This window comes from Tiliqua scincoides, chromosome 13 (assembly GCF_035046505.1).
Source record: "Tiliqua scincoides isolate rTilSci1 chromosome 13, rTilSci1.hap2, whole genome shotgun sequence".
Lineage (NCBI taxonomy): Eukaryota > Metazoa > Chordata > Lepidosauria > Squamata > Scincidae > Tiliqua > Tiliqua scincoides.
In genome coordinates this window covers 15,044,789-15,061,568 of record NC_089833.1, presented here as the reverse complement: position 1 = coordinate 15,061,568, position 16,780 = coordinate 15,044,789, and the positions used below count along the sequence as shown (strand labels likewise).

General features: G+C 45.3%; 1 protein-coding gene across 1 annotated transcript in view; it reads right to left on the bottom strand.

Moving 5' to 3' along the window:
* SDK1 (sidekick cell adhesion molecule 1) overlaps window positions 1-16,780 on the bottom strand; it is a 478,937-nt gene that overhangs the window by 97,439 nt on the left and 364,718 nt on the right. Inside the window, exons 23-24 of the mRNA XM_066640872.1 lie at window positions 6,050-6,159; window positions 1,406-1,556 (exon numbers count right to left, since the gene is read on the bottom strand). Of these exons, the coding sequence (XP_066496969.1) occupies window positions 1,406-1,556; window positions 6,050-6,159 (261 nt within the window). The remainder of the gene's footprint in view (window positions 1-1,405; window positions 1,557-6,049; window positions 6,160-16,780) is intronic.

Sequence of the window (16,780 nt, the reverse complement as noted above, 5' to 3'; positions counted from 1 at the left end):
TCAAACGCCCTGGGGCCTTAATCCAGCAGAGGCCGAGCAGCTATACTCTAAACCACAGCGTGGATCTGAAAAGCCCCCATTCAGTTCCACTAGGGGGAGTAATAAACTGTACTGCTGAAACCCTCAACCTAAAGCCTGCTCAACAGAGCCACAACTGGTTAGGATACCACAGACAGACAGACAGACCTGCCCACCCCCCAAACACTGGCAGAACAGAATATTTGGCTGCAAAGTCCTTGGTCGTCTAAAGCAATAAACAAAGCCTTAATTCATGAGTGCTAAAACTTCCGGATCGGATCATCCTTTGTCGACTGTCATTAAGACTTAAAAACGTACTTCACTTGGGTAGCAATGATATTAATGCACATAATTGCAAGTCACGTGACAGGCGCTTTTCATCTTTTCCTGCCTCACTGGCTGCCTGCCCGCTAATCCATCTTGCTTGCTTAGAATAACACACACCTCTTTGACTGGGATCCAAAAACCTACTTTAGGCATGCCAGGGGCCAGTGGGTGCACCCAGGAGGCTTTGGGACTTGTTTTGCTTTGAACAGCAGACTCCCAAAGCATATGCCAGACAAGAGAAAACATCAATTTCCTGTTGTGATGGGAAGGCCCGGTGGCTCAGGAAGTTTTGTCAATGAGCTAGGCATTTGGAAAATGCATGCATGGGATGTTCCTCTCCCGCACAGGAGAGCTACTCGGGTCTAACTGGGACACGTTCTCTGCCTTAGGAATTTGGGAGCACACCCTGGGTGTCAACACAGTAGGAGCCCTTGGGAAGGAGATGTGAAGCAAAAGAGCAGAGGAAATTGGAATATTCGAACGGCTTGCAGACAGATAGGTTCAGGGGTGGATACAGCAGTCAGAGGCGTACGATCACTTCATTTATCAATGGTCCTGCAATTTGTCACCCAGTCCCAGAGTTAATCACTTAGCTCGGTAATCTATCACATGGATATAACCTCCAATTGGCACAGCTCTCTTACATGTTGAAAAATACTCCCTGCAGTTTTACTAAAACTTCAATGGAAAGCAGTGCCAACGAGCGGGATTTCACAGGATTTCCGCAGAATGATGTCACTCCGAACAAACTGGCAGCAGCATCTGGTCTATCCTAATTATATCACATATACAATTTCTTGTTATGTTTTTATCGTTTGGTTCATTCGTGAACGCATCGCAGCTAGGGACATAACCAGAAATGGGCAGCTTCATCTCAAGTCTGCCAGACTGCAGACAAGAAACAGCAGGGACTCCAGGCAGGGCTTTAGCATTTGGGAGAAGGAAGCCACCTTTGTGCAAATGCATGAAGACACTGACTGTGAATTTTGGACACCTGGAGGGGAGACACTAAGTTAAAATGTCATTCCTTTTCTGCACACTTCAGTTACCATCAACTTACCACCCAACGGACCCACAAGCTAGTCTCGCTGGCAGTGCGCACAGTCACACTCCCTGGTGCAACGTCTGGGGGTGCCTGGAGTGTTTGGATGACACGAGAGGGCTGACTGAGCGGGCTCTGTCCAACCACGTTCACCTGTTTCATTCTGAACCTGAAGGACAGAGAAGGGCACAAAACACACAGTACAGATACGTTTTGCAGTGGAAGTGTCGATTGGCCGGTGACCAAACTTCATAGCAGGTGGCTTCGGAGATAGTGAGGAACGAGTTTCACAGCATCCCAGTTGCACAACCTCTACTGCTTGTTGTTAGAAAGAAGACCCACTTCACTTCTTTCTCATGCTCTATTCTTGTTTTACACCAAGACCAAAATGGCCTGTAAATATAAATGTTTCCTTAACTTTCAGCCTCCCTGATTAAAATTTGCTTTCACCAATTAAGATCACCTCCCATCAGCTAAAGCTTTAGTCGATTAACCTACTGATTAAGCCAATTAGAGGTTGCAACCTACTCTTTGCTGATGCTGCTAACACACTGGGTCAAAAAAAAAGTGAACTGTATGTATTAATCCCATTACGCCGTCCCCTGCGTTGCAGTCATTACCAAACCTTTGTTGAATGATCAGCAAAAAGGCAGTTGATTTGGACCAAACTGCTTCACTTTCAATACAAGAATAATAGGCTTATAAATAGGGACACAGATTAAAATGGACTCAATTTGTTCCAACTCATTCACTATGCAGTTGAAGTTCCTGGAAGAGAGCAACAGTTTTAGGGGAACAGCCTTCCCATTCAATGAAAGACGCGACTTTCTGCAGGCTTCGGGGGCTCACACAGCTGTCCTGAGCCAAGGAGAAGCTTTCCATTCTGGACTTCTTGCACCGTAAGCTGTTCAACCTGCCCCTAACAAGGTCTGGATTTCTGCATTAAAGGACTGGTATTGAGGTATTGTTTGAGAAGCTTATGCAATGCCATTAGCCTTTCCACTCAGATTTCAACAAGGAAGTGCATTAAAGGAAAATGCATTAAGCAAAACAACCCTATTAATTTTCCAAACATTGACAGGGCAGAGAAGAAAGAAGGGCACTTGACAAAGACACGGGCAGAGACCAATAATTAGTGCTTTATATGTTTTCCCCCTTTCCATTGTGTAGGAATGTTGTGCCAAGACGATGGAGCTGATAAGCCCAAGTGACAGCCAGAAGGTGAAATCTCTTCCTCATCGTATGGACAGCTGCACAATGGCTTCGGGAGGCTCAAAAGTAGCACAAGTACAATGGGACAAAATGAAGTTCCGAAAGCAATTTGCAGAGAGGTAACCTAGGCTGGCCCAAATCGCCCAGGGCACTTCTTCTCCACAGATTTGTTCAGTAGTGCTGCCACCAATGGTAGTAGCCCAGAATCAGAATAAGCAGGTGAAGCTTTTAATGGTAGGGAGGCAAGTGCTTAGGAAAGCTTCCGCTAATTAGTTTCTGCGCATTAAACTGATGTTAGGCACAGAAGCAGGGGCAGTAAAATAAACCTGCACTTTAGTGAAGTGCAGAAAGAGCAGGTCTAACAATGCTGTCCTTGCCCTAACATATCTGTGTACATATTCACAAGTTCCATTATTCGCCTGATATAATTTGAAACACCTGAAACCGCTATCATCGCATGAGCTATCAGGATGATAGAGATTTTCATGCTACTAACTCAAAGGCTAAAAAACCAAGAAACAAAAGTGAACAGTATCATTGAAGAAAAACAGGCACACTGAAACCACTATGTTCTTTGGTGCTACCCCTTCAGCTGCCATTGATAGGTAGTCCCCACAGGGTGGCAGCTCCTTTTCAAGGCTCAAGAGCAGGGGTGCCCAAACCCTGGCCCTGGGGCCACTTGCGGCCCTTGGGGGCTCTCAATCAGGCCCTCAGGGAGCCCCCAGTCTCCAATGAGTCTCTGGCCCTCTAGAGACTTTTTGGAGCCCGTGCTGGCCCAACGCAACTGCTGTCAGCAAGAGGACGACTGTTCGACTTCTCACCTGAGCTGTGGGACAAGGGCTCCCTCCACTACTTGCTGTTTCATGTCTGGAATGCAGCAGTGGCAGTAAAGGAAAGGCCAGCCTTGCTTTGTGCAAGGCCTTTTATAGGCCTTGAGCTACTGCAAGACCTTCATTCATTCATATAAGTTCCATCTCCAATATATTCATTTATGTAAATTTATTCAAATTTGAAATATAAATTAATTCGGCCCCCGGACACAGTGTCACAGAGATGATGTGGCCCTCCTGCCAAAACGTTTGGACACCCCTGCTCAAGAGGATGAGTAGGACCTGGCTCCTCACGACTGCCATCACGATGAGACCATTTGGATAAGGTGCGACCATCCACCATCAGTTGAAGAACAAATCCCAAAACACAGACTGCAATGGCTTGGCCAAGTCTGCAGAATGAACACCAGTTGGCAGCCACACAAGCTCCTCTGGCGACGAAATTCAACGGGCAGCAACAAAAAAAACGTGGCTCAGACAGATTGAGGAAGAACTAAGGGACTTGCGACTATTGATAAGGCTAGAAATATTGCTAATGATCTCCAAGAGTGGAAGCAGGTCATGAATGACACATGAATCTCAGCGGCACCCACAGCAGCATACTGGCTGAGAGGATGACCTGCTCCCCAAGTGCCAGCTAAGGATCAAGGGAGGCGGAGGAGGACCTGACTTAGCTGAAGCAAAGACCTGTAATGTTTCTGATCACATCTAGGAGATAACTAATCACTGCAGCCAAACTGAGCATGATGCTGTTGCCATTCAGAATGAAGACGTAACCAGCCCTGAGGATGCCCTCGCTCAAAAGGCAGGGTAAAATACGACAAATGCAAAGCATAATTACACCAAATTTAAACTAATCCACAAGCAAGATTTACCTAATCTGCTCCCTAACACAGGGGTTCCCACATGATACCCTGGAGTGAGATGATGTTGCAAGCTCCTGCTCAGAGTTTTTGCATGCTGGGAAAGGCCTGCCCACCTGCCGCCTCTTACCACAGCTTGCAGCATTGCGTCGAGGTCTCCAAACCCAGAAGTAACTGGCAAAGATGTTATTGCCAGTCACCTCCAGGAGCCACGCACTGAATTTGCAGTGGGGAGGGGGGCGTCGCAGGACCCAGAATATTGGGAAGTGCTGCCCTAGCCCAAGGTCACTTTTTTGTAGTCTCCCTCAAATGAAGATCCATCACCCACGGCCTAGTGAAGGAGTCAACATATGCAGACCGATTTCAGTTTGCCAGCACAAATGTGTTTCATCTGATCCCCCATGAAGCTTTCCAATACACATTTCTTTTCTCACTATGCGTCTTTATTCTCCCCTGTTGAGTACTGACTTTACGGCGTCCACTTAACTTCAATAGAAGATATGTTTCTCCATTAGCCAAGGAGTTAAGTTCGTAACAGAATCTAATTGAAGGCAAGCCTCACCAGTTGTCTGAATCACAGCCACTCAGATCATAAAGTAATTGACACTGAACAGTCCTTGACTTAAGAGTTTCTGAACTGCTTACAGGAAAATTCTGTTCGGTATTTTACACACAGTAAGCACTCTGCTCCTCAAAGTAGCAACGTTTCTGTTCTTTGTTCCATGTCTCACATCTGAGATGGCATATTCAAAATTTCTGCCAACAAGACATTTCAGGGTGGGCAGCAGGCGTTCCTGGGGGCGGGTGGAAAACGGGAGACAGGGCCAGGATTCGGCAGTTATGCTGGATCCTAACCCTGTTCCTGGGCAGCCTGGGGCAGCTCCGGGTTGCTTGAATTTGCTCCACCTCTTGAGGTGGCACAGATCCGAGTAGACCTGTTGAGGCTGCTGTGGCTCTCCCCTGGGTAACGGGAAAAGTTTTCCCTTGCCCCGGGCCAAGCCGCAGACAGTCCCAAACTTGCCCTGGATTTAGCCGGCCCATCTTCCTGCCTGCTCCAGCACAAGTTAGGAGTGGGGTGCCTGTCAGTCAAATTAGATCCTTTTTAAATGGTGAAGAAAAAGGCAACCTTCCATACAAGGGTGGACGGGGCAACACAGTGGAAATTTAGAAAGCAGTGGATGGTGTGAACATTAATTTAGGGAACTGAGTGCCACAAGGCGGCAACCCCCCTCCCCAAACCCTTCTCTCAGTTCCAAATCTGGACTGGGGGACCTTGTGACTGCTATTTTTAAATACACACAGATGGAAAGACAATTACACATTTAATGCTACCTTGAGCTTGGCTGAAAGTAGAGTGGGAAAAGAGAGTTAACTTGATTTAAGTTCCAGAACAGAACCAAAGTGATCTAAGGAGCAGGCTGCCAATTTCAAGGCCGCTTTCCCATAAACGAAGCAAGATCAATTTTAATTAAACCACTGCAACTTTCAGTCTAGACAAACTCTCTGCATTGGGATGTGTTAAGTTACTCCACCGCACTATTTAGCAGGGCATTTTACACCTTGCTCCACTTTCCAGATTGATTAATTATTTTACTATGCAACAGCAGCAATTAAAATACATCAAGCAGGGTCGTTTAAGTGCAAACTCTTCGGAGGTGCAAATTTTCCTCCTCCACCCCTGCTGCCAGCTGCTTGTGAGCAGGGAGACTGCCCCTCGCTGCCTGTTGACGCAGCAATTAATTACTTGCTGGGCTCACCTGTAATGAGTGTAAGGCGTGAGATTTGGGATCTCCAGCATCTGAGCGTCTGATTCTTTCTCCACCTCGCACAGTGTCACCCACTCCTCTTCCTCTCCGATAATGCCAACCTGCAAGGACAAGGAGAAAAGTCTTGAGAGAACAGCAAGCTGGAAGGGGGAGGAGGTTTAGGATGTATTCAGACACGACTTCTCAAGCAGGAAGAGTTTACTCTACAGGAATTTCAGTGCTTTAAATCAGTGGATCTTCACCTTGTTGGGTGGGGCTGAGACCTTCCTTAAACCCCACCCTGCAACATGGACCCCACTCCAAGAGTCCAGCAGGTGACGAGGTGGGCAGCTGAGCAGCCAAGGAGCTCCAAAGGGCCACCAATCAGTGTGGGTGGTTACTAGGTCGTTCTGTGCCTCCTTTCTTTCCAGGCCAACTGGAAGGAGAGGTGGGGCATAGAGTGGCATGGCCAAAACGACCACCCCATTGTGAAAGACAAAGGGACAGAAGGAGAGGGCAAGGGTGACAGCAAAGATAGTGCGACCGCAGGGGAGCAGTAGCACAATTACAGGGGGCCAAATGGTAAGTACTGCAGGCAGTGCGACACGCTGTGCAAGCAGCCCCTCCCACTTGCCGCTGGAGCAGTTCTGGGCAGTCATGGCAATGTGCAGGAGACATGGTCTAGTTCGGCGGGCGCCTGCACATTGCTGGCATTGCCTGGAATGGCTCCTTAAGGCAGCGGCAACCCTGCGGTGATCCACCTGAAATCAGGCCATGACCTATTTATGAGTTCCACCCACCAGTTGCAGACCAGTGCCTTTACATAAGACCGCTGGCCTGGCTGCTTTGGTGAGGTGTAGCAATGCCAGGTCCTCTGGATGAGAAATGAAATATTCACTCATTTGAATTTTGTTTGAAACATTTATATTCCATCTTTCAGCTATACATTCTTAAGGCAGCTTACAAGACGACAAACGGATTTCATCAGACAATTACAGGTAGAGCCTGTTTATTCGCGGGGGTTCCTTTCCTGGGATACCAAAAACCTCAGATAATGAAATCTCAGAGTTCTGGATCCCACTTGAGCTCTGGATGAAACTGGAGCCTTGCTCCAGTTGCATCCAAAGCCATTCTGAGCTTCTTCGGGGCAACTACCGGTTTAAGCTGAAAACCCAAAGTCACCAGAAAAAGGTTCAAGGTAGCTTTCTGACCCTCAGAGAGGTTGCATGCCACCCTCCCAGATATGACCAAAGCAACAAACCTTGTTCACATCTGGGAGGTCTTCAGTGGGCTATCGGGGGCAGGGGGGGTTTGGCATCCGTGATGAGGGAAATCTGTGCATGCTGAATCCACGGATAAAGAGGCCCCACCTATAATAAACTTATGAATTAATCAATGAACATTAACTCACATCAGAATAAGAGTACAGGTGCAGCCTATTTATCCATGGATTTTTTAATCTGCGGATTTGTCTCAACGAAAATGGGGTGGGGGTACTGAAAGTCACACACACCTTTCCTCCTTTGCCCTGCTGGTGTCTTGCAGCCCAAAACACTGCAAAAAGGCTCCGCCTGGCACAGGCATGGAAATAGCCCTGGAGTCATGGAAGAGGTTCCCCTTGCCAAGGAACAGTAAGACTCCTGGAGCCCCTGAGGCAGCAAAGATGCAGGGCGGGGGGGGGGGGGACTGTAGCCAGATCACATGCAGCGAGGTGGAGAGCTTTCTCTCTCTCTCTCACTCACACACACAACAGAGGGGATTGCTTAAAAAAACCCAGGGAGTGTTTGCCAAATTTCCACCCCCAGATGGTGCAGGCAATCACCGACACAAGAACCCCCCCCAGATGGTGCGGGCAATCATCAACACAAGCAACCCCCCCCCCCATGGTGCAGGCAATCACCGACACAAGTGAGCCTTCCCAGCATGAGGAGAGTAAGTAAGAGATTTAGGGCACAATTCTTTCCACACTTTCCTGGGAGAAAGCCCCATTGATTACAATGGGACTTACTTCTGAGTAGAAACGCATAGGACTGGACTCTTAAAAGCCCAGCATCCCACCTGTGAAAGAAGTGGGACAGCTGGCAATGGGGATGGCTCAGGAGGTGGAGACAGGAGGGGGAGGAGAGAGGATTGCTTTAAAAAACCCAGGGAGTGTTTGCCGAACCCGCTCCCCCCCCCCCCCAGATGGTGCAGGCTCTCCTGCTCCAGCCATCACAAGCAAGCCTTCCCAGCAAGCAAAGCATGAGATTTACAGCCCAATCCTCTCCACACTTTCCTGGAAGTAAGCCCCATTGACTAGAATGGGACTTACTTCTGAGTAAAAATGCATGGAACTGGACTCTTAAAAGCTCAGGATCCCACCTGTGAAAGAAGTGGGACAGCTGGCAACGGGAGGGCTGAGTAAGAAGCGGAAGGGAGGGTACTGATAACAGCTGCCTTAGTTTCCTTCCATCTGGAAGTGTCAGGCTGCAGTGTGTTTGTGTAATTCTATGGAATTTAGCACAACACGTTTTTTGTTAATTGCGCCGAGTCACAGAACGGAACTAACGCGGATAAATAGACTCCACCTGTAAAGTGAAAGCAAGGGGGATCAAGCATTGAGCTACCACAGGGAAATTTTGTAATCAAATTATTTTCTGGGAAACGGATGAAATATAGACTACAACTCATGGAAAAATGTAAGTCGGCAGGGAGAAAAGATTGGAAAGGCCAGACAGACACAGTGGGGGTGCCATTCCCTGCCTTTTAAAGAGGATGCCCACAGGCTCCAAGTCAAGAGAACGAGAAGTTTGCTTTGTTGTTATTTTAAAAAAGCTCCAATGCCTGGAATCTGCATTGGATCCTCTGTTCTGCCAAGTGCTGTAAGATCATCAAACTTGTATTGATTTCTAGAGTTCAGAGGGTTTCAGAGAATCATGCTTCAGTGCAAAACTCTTCGATAGAAGGAAAGTTAGAGAACAAAGATGCTTTGGATATCCCTGCTGGCTAAGCAGCACGGAGGCTATGCAGTGCTTTGTATTAATTAGCCACTGTAAGTGACCAACAGCCAGCTCAGCAAAGCACATCTGCTAGAACTGTGCCAGCAGGATTGGAGCACTAATAGCAATTTAAAGCATTTTTTTTTTCTTCCATGCCACCTTAGGGGAGAGAGCTGGCAGTTCTTAAGAAAGAAGAAGTGGCAGAACGAAAGAAAGGCGAAGGTCTCAGAGCAGCCCGAAGGGCAGGGTGGGCTGCAAATCTACATACAGAAAATAAATGTTCTTTGCTGATGTATTACAGCAACTCTGCGCAAAAGCAGCCTCATAGCCGTGCAGAGTAAATGGCTCCTTCTGCAGAGATAAGAAGAGCAGAGTGATACAAACCTTGAACTTCTGGTGCTAAACTGAAAGACACCATTGACGAGGATCCTTCACAGGCACAGATGGAATAAACATCATCCCAGACAGATAACTGGCTGGACTGATACCATCTCTCAGAGTGGTAGCCATATTCAATTTGGCACCAGAAGGATCCAAACAAGGCATTAAAATTTTAGTACAGGTGGCCCTCATTAGTGGCGGGTATTCAGAACCCAGGGTTCTATCTGACAACTGAGCTAGACCAGGGGTTCATCTCGCTCAGTACTGTCCTGGCTAGTGGCGGTTCTGCAGGATTCCTTCTCTGCCGCACTCCAACTTGAAATGTTGGAGACCAAAACTGCAAGCTTTCTACACACACTAAAGTCAGTGCCCTACTGCTGGGCTGCCACTGACTCCCTCCCTTGCAGATCTACTCCCTTCTCATGAGCACCACTTCTGCAGAACAGGCAGAAACGAAGAAAAGGCCACTGGGTAGTGTTTGAGCCCCACTCATTTGTCCATGGCAAAACTTTAGCATCGCCCTCTTTCCCATAATGGGATTCCTACATGGAAACTAATGCAGAAGTAGGCCTGCTATTACCATTCATTCAACACCACATGTTTAACCTCTAGCATACAGCAAGCAACTAATGTTCCTTCGTATAAATATGGTGATCCTCTTGATTTAATGAATTATCCCAAGTAGTCATTTATTAATTACATAGTACGCCCAATGCACGTGGTGCTTTTCAAAACCGTGCAGAAAAAAAAAATGCATGAGAGCTGCAAATCTAACTTTTGACAGTGGGGAGATCAGAAGGGGGAGGAATCAAAGGGGTTGGCGATTCTGCAGTGTTTTGTTTTAACGTTTGCGCTTCCAAACCAGCAATTGGAAAGGCAGCGAGAAGCACTAAAAAAGGATGCCCCAAGTGAGTGTTTGAACCAGATCACAGATTTTCATCATTAGAGAAAATGATTGGAAGAGTCTCGGAGGGCAAGACTGACTCAGGACCCGTCTGGAACAGGGGAAGATTCTTCCCTGAAAAGCCAGCTGGGTGACAGGTGGTGTGCTACCTGCTTTGGGGCCAAGGAGGCCATAGACAGACAGAACTCTGGCTACAACTCAGAGACAATAATTATCTCTCCCGTGCCTGCAAATTGCTACGAGTTGTTCTGACAAGGGGGTGAGAAGCACATGCAACAGTGCCTTCTCTCTGAGACCTTCTCTCCGCAGACAGGGCAAGCAAGCCTCATCAGAGCACAGAGAAATTGCTGTTCCTTGTGCAGAAGCAATTCCCGGCTGCTACACAAGCATGTGAAGAGTTAAGTACAGACTAAGGATTCAACCATGCCCTGAAGGCTGCCTTCTGGTACCCAGCAGAATCCCTTGTCCAAAATCTCTCTTTATTATCTCTTGCAGTGACATTCTTCCTTCTGAACTCTTCCATACTCACTGTGTTTTTTATTCTCTAATCCAGCCCCCGGTGTACTGTGACTCTATGCTGTGAGAACAAGTCCTCCACTCTTTTCTGAGTAGGAGGGCCAAGTCATTTTCGGCTCACTGTCTTAAGTGTGGAGCTTATCTGTTCTTCCAACTTTCAACTTAAGTGTGGTGCTTATCTGTTCTTTCCAACTGTTCTTCCAACTGATTATCAGTCAGCCGGGTGAGGGAGGTTCCCTGGGGTGATACCCAAAGGGGGGGTCTGCTGCTTAAACTACTCTGCTTCCCCCCCCCCAAAGAGGAAACTATTTTTAATTTCCTCCAACAAAAGTTACACTACATATGAATTGCAGTTAGCAAGTTAGCCTTTTGGTCCCACTTCTTAGCCCAGAAAATAGTTCAATAATTTCTCAGTTGAGATTTATTTTATTAATTGAGAAATTATTGAACTATTTTCTGGTGGCGCAAAGAAAGGATAGGAAAGTGTAGGATGCAAACACCCGCCTGACCGTTCTGTTTTTAAAAAGAACTCCTATTTTGGGTTCCACAGTCTCAAAATTCTCCCGACACCAGCTCAGGCCAAATGAACATCCCTGACAAGAAATGTTTAGCTCATGGCAAGAGATTCACAATCTTCCAAACACAAGAGGACAAAATATAAAACACAAGCGCTTCTTTCCCGGCCTCAATAACTCTGCAGCTGTAAAAGAGAGATCTTTATAAAAATCAATGAGAAATTTCATGTAAGCCAAAAGCATTTTCTCCCCAAGCAAACTTATAAAGATGTTCCTTTTACATTCGATGCATGAAGCCTGCTCAGACCCAAAGAGTGAAGTATCTAGTGCTCGCAATACGGTAAATCGACCTTGAAAATCCAACCTGCCCGCTTGTTCCAGCAGGGGTAAATTTTCATGACAGTTTTGTAAGGGTGCAGTAAATGTCCAGGAGAACACCCTTATATATGCCTTCCTAGTCTGCTTGGCTTACGACGGTATTTCCAATCTGTCTTGATCATCAATTCTTTGACGAGGATGGGATGAGGAAATAAAGTTTAAAGTCAGAGAAGTTTGGTAAGGAGAGTCATTTCCATGATGGCCAACAAGAATGGAAGTGATGCTGGAGGAAAGTCAATATCACCATTTTACTGGAGAACATTCAGCATAAGATTCTGAGCTACACAGAACCTTCTTTGTAAGCAAATACAACGGCTTAGAGTCATCTCATTTAGGGCCCAAACCTATCCAACTTTCCAGCACTGAGGCGACCATGCCAACAGGACATGTGGTGCATCCTGCTGGGGAAGGGGACAATCATGGAGGCCTCCTCAAGGTAACGTGTACATTGCTATTGCACTGGTGCTGGAAAGTTGGATGGGATTGGGCCCTTAGTCTAAGTCACAAACAGCCCAATCCTATCCATTCCTCCCCCATCGATGCACAAAATGGCAACCGCTGCATCCTATGGTGGGGGGGGGGGCAGTCCAGGAAAACTTCCATGGTGCCTAACTAAAAGTCTTCACCTGTTATTGAAAGGCAACCAGTGAAGCTAATTTTATGTTGAGATTTGGTGGTTTAGAAACCTGTGAGCATCTTCATAAGGTCTGCTTCAAATATCATTACTTTCTTACTTCCACTTAGGGAAAATCAAGCAGTCTCTGTATGGATTTTCAGGTGTAACATTCAAGACAGTGCCTATAGCATTCACTGTACACACTGAAATCATGACTGGCTCTGGGTTCCTAGCACGAGTACGACCACTGAAATTAATGTATGTATGATTGCAACATAGGACAGTGTACCCAAATGATTTTTGTGCTGTATGGATGTGTGTAGGAAATTTGTGTCTCTTTCTGAAGAACTGAACCAGATACAGAGATGCAGGTTGCAATCTTACAGTCATTCACCTGGAAAGAGATTCCATGGAACTCAATGGGACTCTTCTGAGTAGCTATGCATAGGATTGCACTAGAACTTGTTTTTGAAAAATCTGATGTCAAGATGCAAAATTAGTTTCTGACACATAAGTATAAAAAGGTCTCTGTGGCGTGCAAGAGGCTGAGTGCTTGGAGAGAGGGATTCTATCCTACCACTCAGTTGAGATATGAACACACGGATTCTTTGGAAATCAGAGCTCAATACATTGTTTTGCAAGTGCAGACAAACTTAACACAACCAGATAATAGTATAGGACAATGGTATTGTTCAAGCATATGGCATGGATGATTTGGTGTGGGTGAAACCTAACACTTTATATTCCTCTTCGAACGATCTGAGCCTGTATAAGGAGTACAGTCTTTGAAGGGGTAAGCAGTATCAGAGATTTGGGTTAAGTATATAAGAAAGACCCTGAAATGTATGAAGATGCTTTTAAAAGAAAAATAATTTCAGCAAAAGGTAATTAAATATCAGTGTAAAAATGAGATTCAGCCGTTTCTCTTACCCAAGAAAACCAGTAACAGGAAAGATGGAAAATGTCCTCAGATTATGGAACGGTTATCAGTTAGCAGTAACTTTCAATGGGAGCACAATGTTCCTCCATTGTTACACCAGCAACCTGCGTTCTACTATAGTTCCGACGATGTCAGTGTTTTCATTATAGAGGTTTATAACTCAGTCATTTGAAAACGCTTTGGGATGAAATTTGGTACACAGGCTGCCAGCCTAGATGCAATTTTTCCCTCATACAAAAGAGTACTTAAATCGATTCAGCTGTTTTTGATTTAAAGATTGGCAAAAGCATAAAATTGTCAGAGTCTCGGGCACTTTATTTACCAAGCTCTAAAGTGAAAATGACATCAAGAGGAGCCCTTTATACAGTGGATGAATCCTGATGGCACCGTTGACATTGAAAATCTGACTTAACCCTTAGAGCAAGAGAAACTCACAAAGAAGTTTGCCAGCACTGTTCCAATCAATGTGCTTCGCTAGTTAAATGCACGTATTAGGGCATTTTCAGAGGTAATAGTATTATTACCTTTATAATATGTATATGGATATTAGTTGTCATTTTATATAACACACATAATTTAACAATTATAACTATAAAATTAAAAAGTTAAAAACTATATAATTAAAAATAACTATATAATTAAAAAATATAAAACTATATAATTAAAACAATTAAAACAATACAAATAAACAATAATTTTATTATATAAAACATTATTATACATAACAAGATTAATATTATATTATATTATATTGGAAAACAGACCCTGCTTATAAAGGCTTACAATTTCGAACACCGACAAGAAAGCCAAAATGTTTTTTAAAAACATTAGGAAGAAAAGTAGGGCGAATAGAAGAATGCCAAACTTAAAATAGTAACAAAATGGACCAAACTGTCCTAAGTCGCTGAGGCCAAGGAGTCTGTCTCTCCAGGGATGCTTTTGTGATGTGTGGAATCAAAAACAGGTGCTAGTCAGTGAGCAGATTTTAACAGGTGTTTCATTGGCAGAGGTCAGAGACCCTCTCCCCTAATTTTAGCTCTATGCTGCACTTCAAGTTTTCTCCTCTATAAAAGAAATCTTCTAGCTAGCAGAATGCGTTAGATGCACCAAGGGCCTGACACTTTTAGCTGTGGCCTCCTGCCTGGACTTTGGAGACAACAACTCCTCAGTATTTATATACCGCCTTTCTGGTCATCGGATTACTCCTCTGACTTTATTCAATGTGGTTTACACAGGCAGGCATTTCTAAATCCCTCAAGGGGATTTTTACAATCATAGAGGTTCTCTCTTTCAAGAACCAACATTTCAGAATGGCTCTTCCTGGTTTGGTCTCACTTCTGGCCTCCAGTTCTCCCACACAGGCTGACAAGCAGCTCCATCTCTCACATGGCAGCCAAGACGCTTCTTGCTCACACCAAGAGCAGGTGGAATCACTCAGCTGGGCCTGTCAGCTACTTCAAGGTCTCGCCATTCTCAGCTGTTCAGGAAGCTGCCGGTGTCCTGGAACTGGTGACCTTCTGATGTTATCTTCAGGCTAATGGAGGCTCTACCCTCTAGACCAGAGCTCCTGCCCACCTTGACCTGCTCTTCCCCTTCTCTTTCACCATGGCCTGCACCTACTTCCCATCTGGCTCATGGAGCTGCACCCCTCCCCTTCCTTGGGTCCTTCTTATCCCTTCCACCAGTGGGGTTGCTTCATCTCTAACCAGGCCTCTGTGGATTCCATCTTGCCATAAGTTGGCCCACATAGAAACTGGGACTTCTAGATTCTGCTGCCCACAGCTGCATGGCCTGTCAAGTTCTTCTAGTGCACTCTGGGTGAGAGCTGACCTGCAACTTGAGTCTGACCCACACCACACACACCCAATCCCACAAAACCTACCAGTCATTTATGGCATCCTATTTCCTGTTTCTGATGCCTGTCTAAGACTGTCAGAACAAAGATGGGCTGCTGGACACTCAACGGTCCACAATCAATGGCTGGTGTGGGTTGCTCTTGGGGGTGTGTGTCATAAATTGTGCAGGCCTGCCCTATAGAATTTCCCATTAAAACATCAGAAAAAACGTTACCACCGGAAGGTAACAAAGGATTTATTGACATAAGTTCAGGATTTCTTCAGTTCCCACCCAAGGTAATTCTGAACTTGCCCCCCCCCCCAATGAAGTATTGCATGTCACCTGGAACAGGTTTCAATCAACACACACTTCACCATCTCATGACCCTCCCCAGGTTTTGCATTAGCTGCATCTTGGGTAAAAAATAATTACTGAAAGGTTTTGATTTTTTTTTTAATACAAAGCATAACGCCTTGCTTCCCTGAAAGTGATTCTTTTGCTTTTAAATTCAGCTTTGCTTTATTATGCTGGGTTCAAATGTACAGACTGAAGCAGATGAAAAATTAGAACTAATAAATTTTAATAGACCTTTTAAGAAGTATGTCATATGACTGTTCTATAAATCAGGGTGATGGGATTACAAGGTCAAGCATATCTTGACCTGCATGAGGTAAGGAATAAAGAATTGGATTCTCATCTCACAAACTGTGGAGTAAAAAACAATGTGAGTGAAGATTTTGGGGATTCCGGTGTCATTTACACATGGTATATATAGACAGAAGAAAAGGTAAAAGGTTACTGAACCTATCTTTTGAGATAACATGACATCTGGAAGAGTATCCACCTGCCTCTGGACAAAGATGGGCATAACTCACCAGGAGGTTCTCCTGGGAAGCCCAATAGGTCACAGAAGTTTGAAAGGAGTTCCACAACCATATTCTGGCACAGCTCCCATAGTTTCTATGGCACTTGTGCAGGCAGATTGTCTGACGTTACCATTAAGTTTCGGTGATTCCTGAACCAGTTCAGTGCCTGAATTATGGGGAGGGGGATCCTCTTGTGTGATTACCCCCATACCTATTATGGGGTAATTTACCAGGTGGCCATGATTTGACCAAAACCGGAGAGATTTGGGATGCAGCAGGACATGTGTTTATCCTAAAGGGTCCTTCTATTCTCCCCCACCCAATCATTCAAGAACGGAATCACTCAAATTCACAGAATCTATGGACCACTGGTGTCAGGATTGTGACCAACAGGTTGTATCAAGGCAACACAGTAGTCATGTTGTGCACACACAATAGCACCAGGTATCTTTCTTGAGATATTAAGAGACTGTCTAGGTCTCCTGAAAACCTACTATGAACATGCATAGTAAATAAACATTCTACTACAACATTCCAGGTTTACTGTCCCTGCAATTCTCTGGCTTATGGACTAGTGTTCTAAAAATTACTTTTCTTGAAATCCTTCATTGACTCCTGAGCGCAAGATACGTGATACACAGCTCGGCTGATGGCTTGTCTGACTGCCATCGCCTAGGGGAGAAATGCCAATAGTTCTAAGACTGGCCATTATTTCCTTTAAACAAGAAACATGTCTATTCAAAGCAACTTCATTAGGCTTTCAAGAAGCTTGTAAAGACCCTTCTTTCAGAGACAAGCTCTTAACAGCAGTTT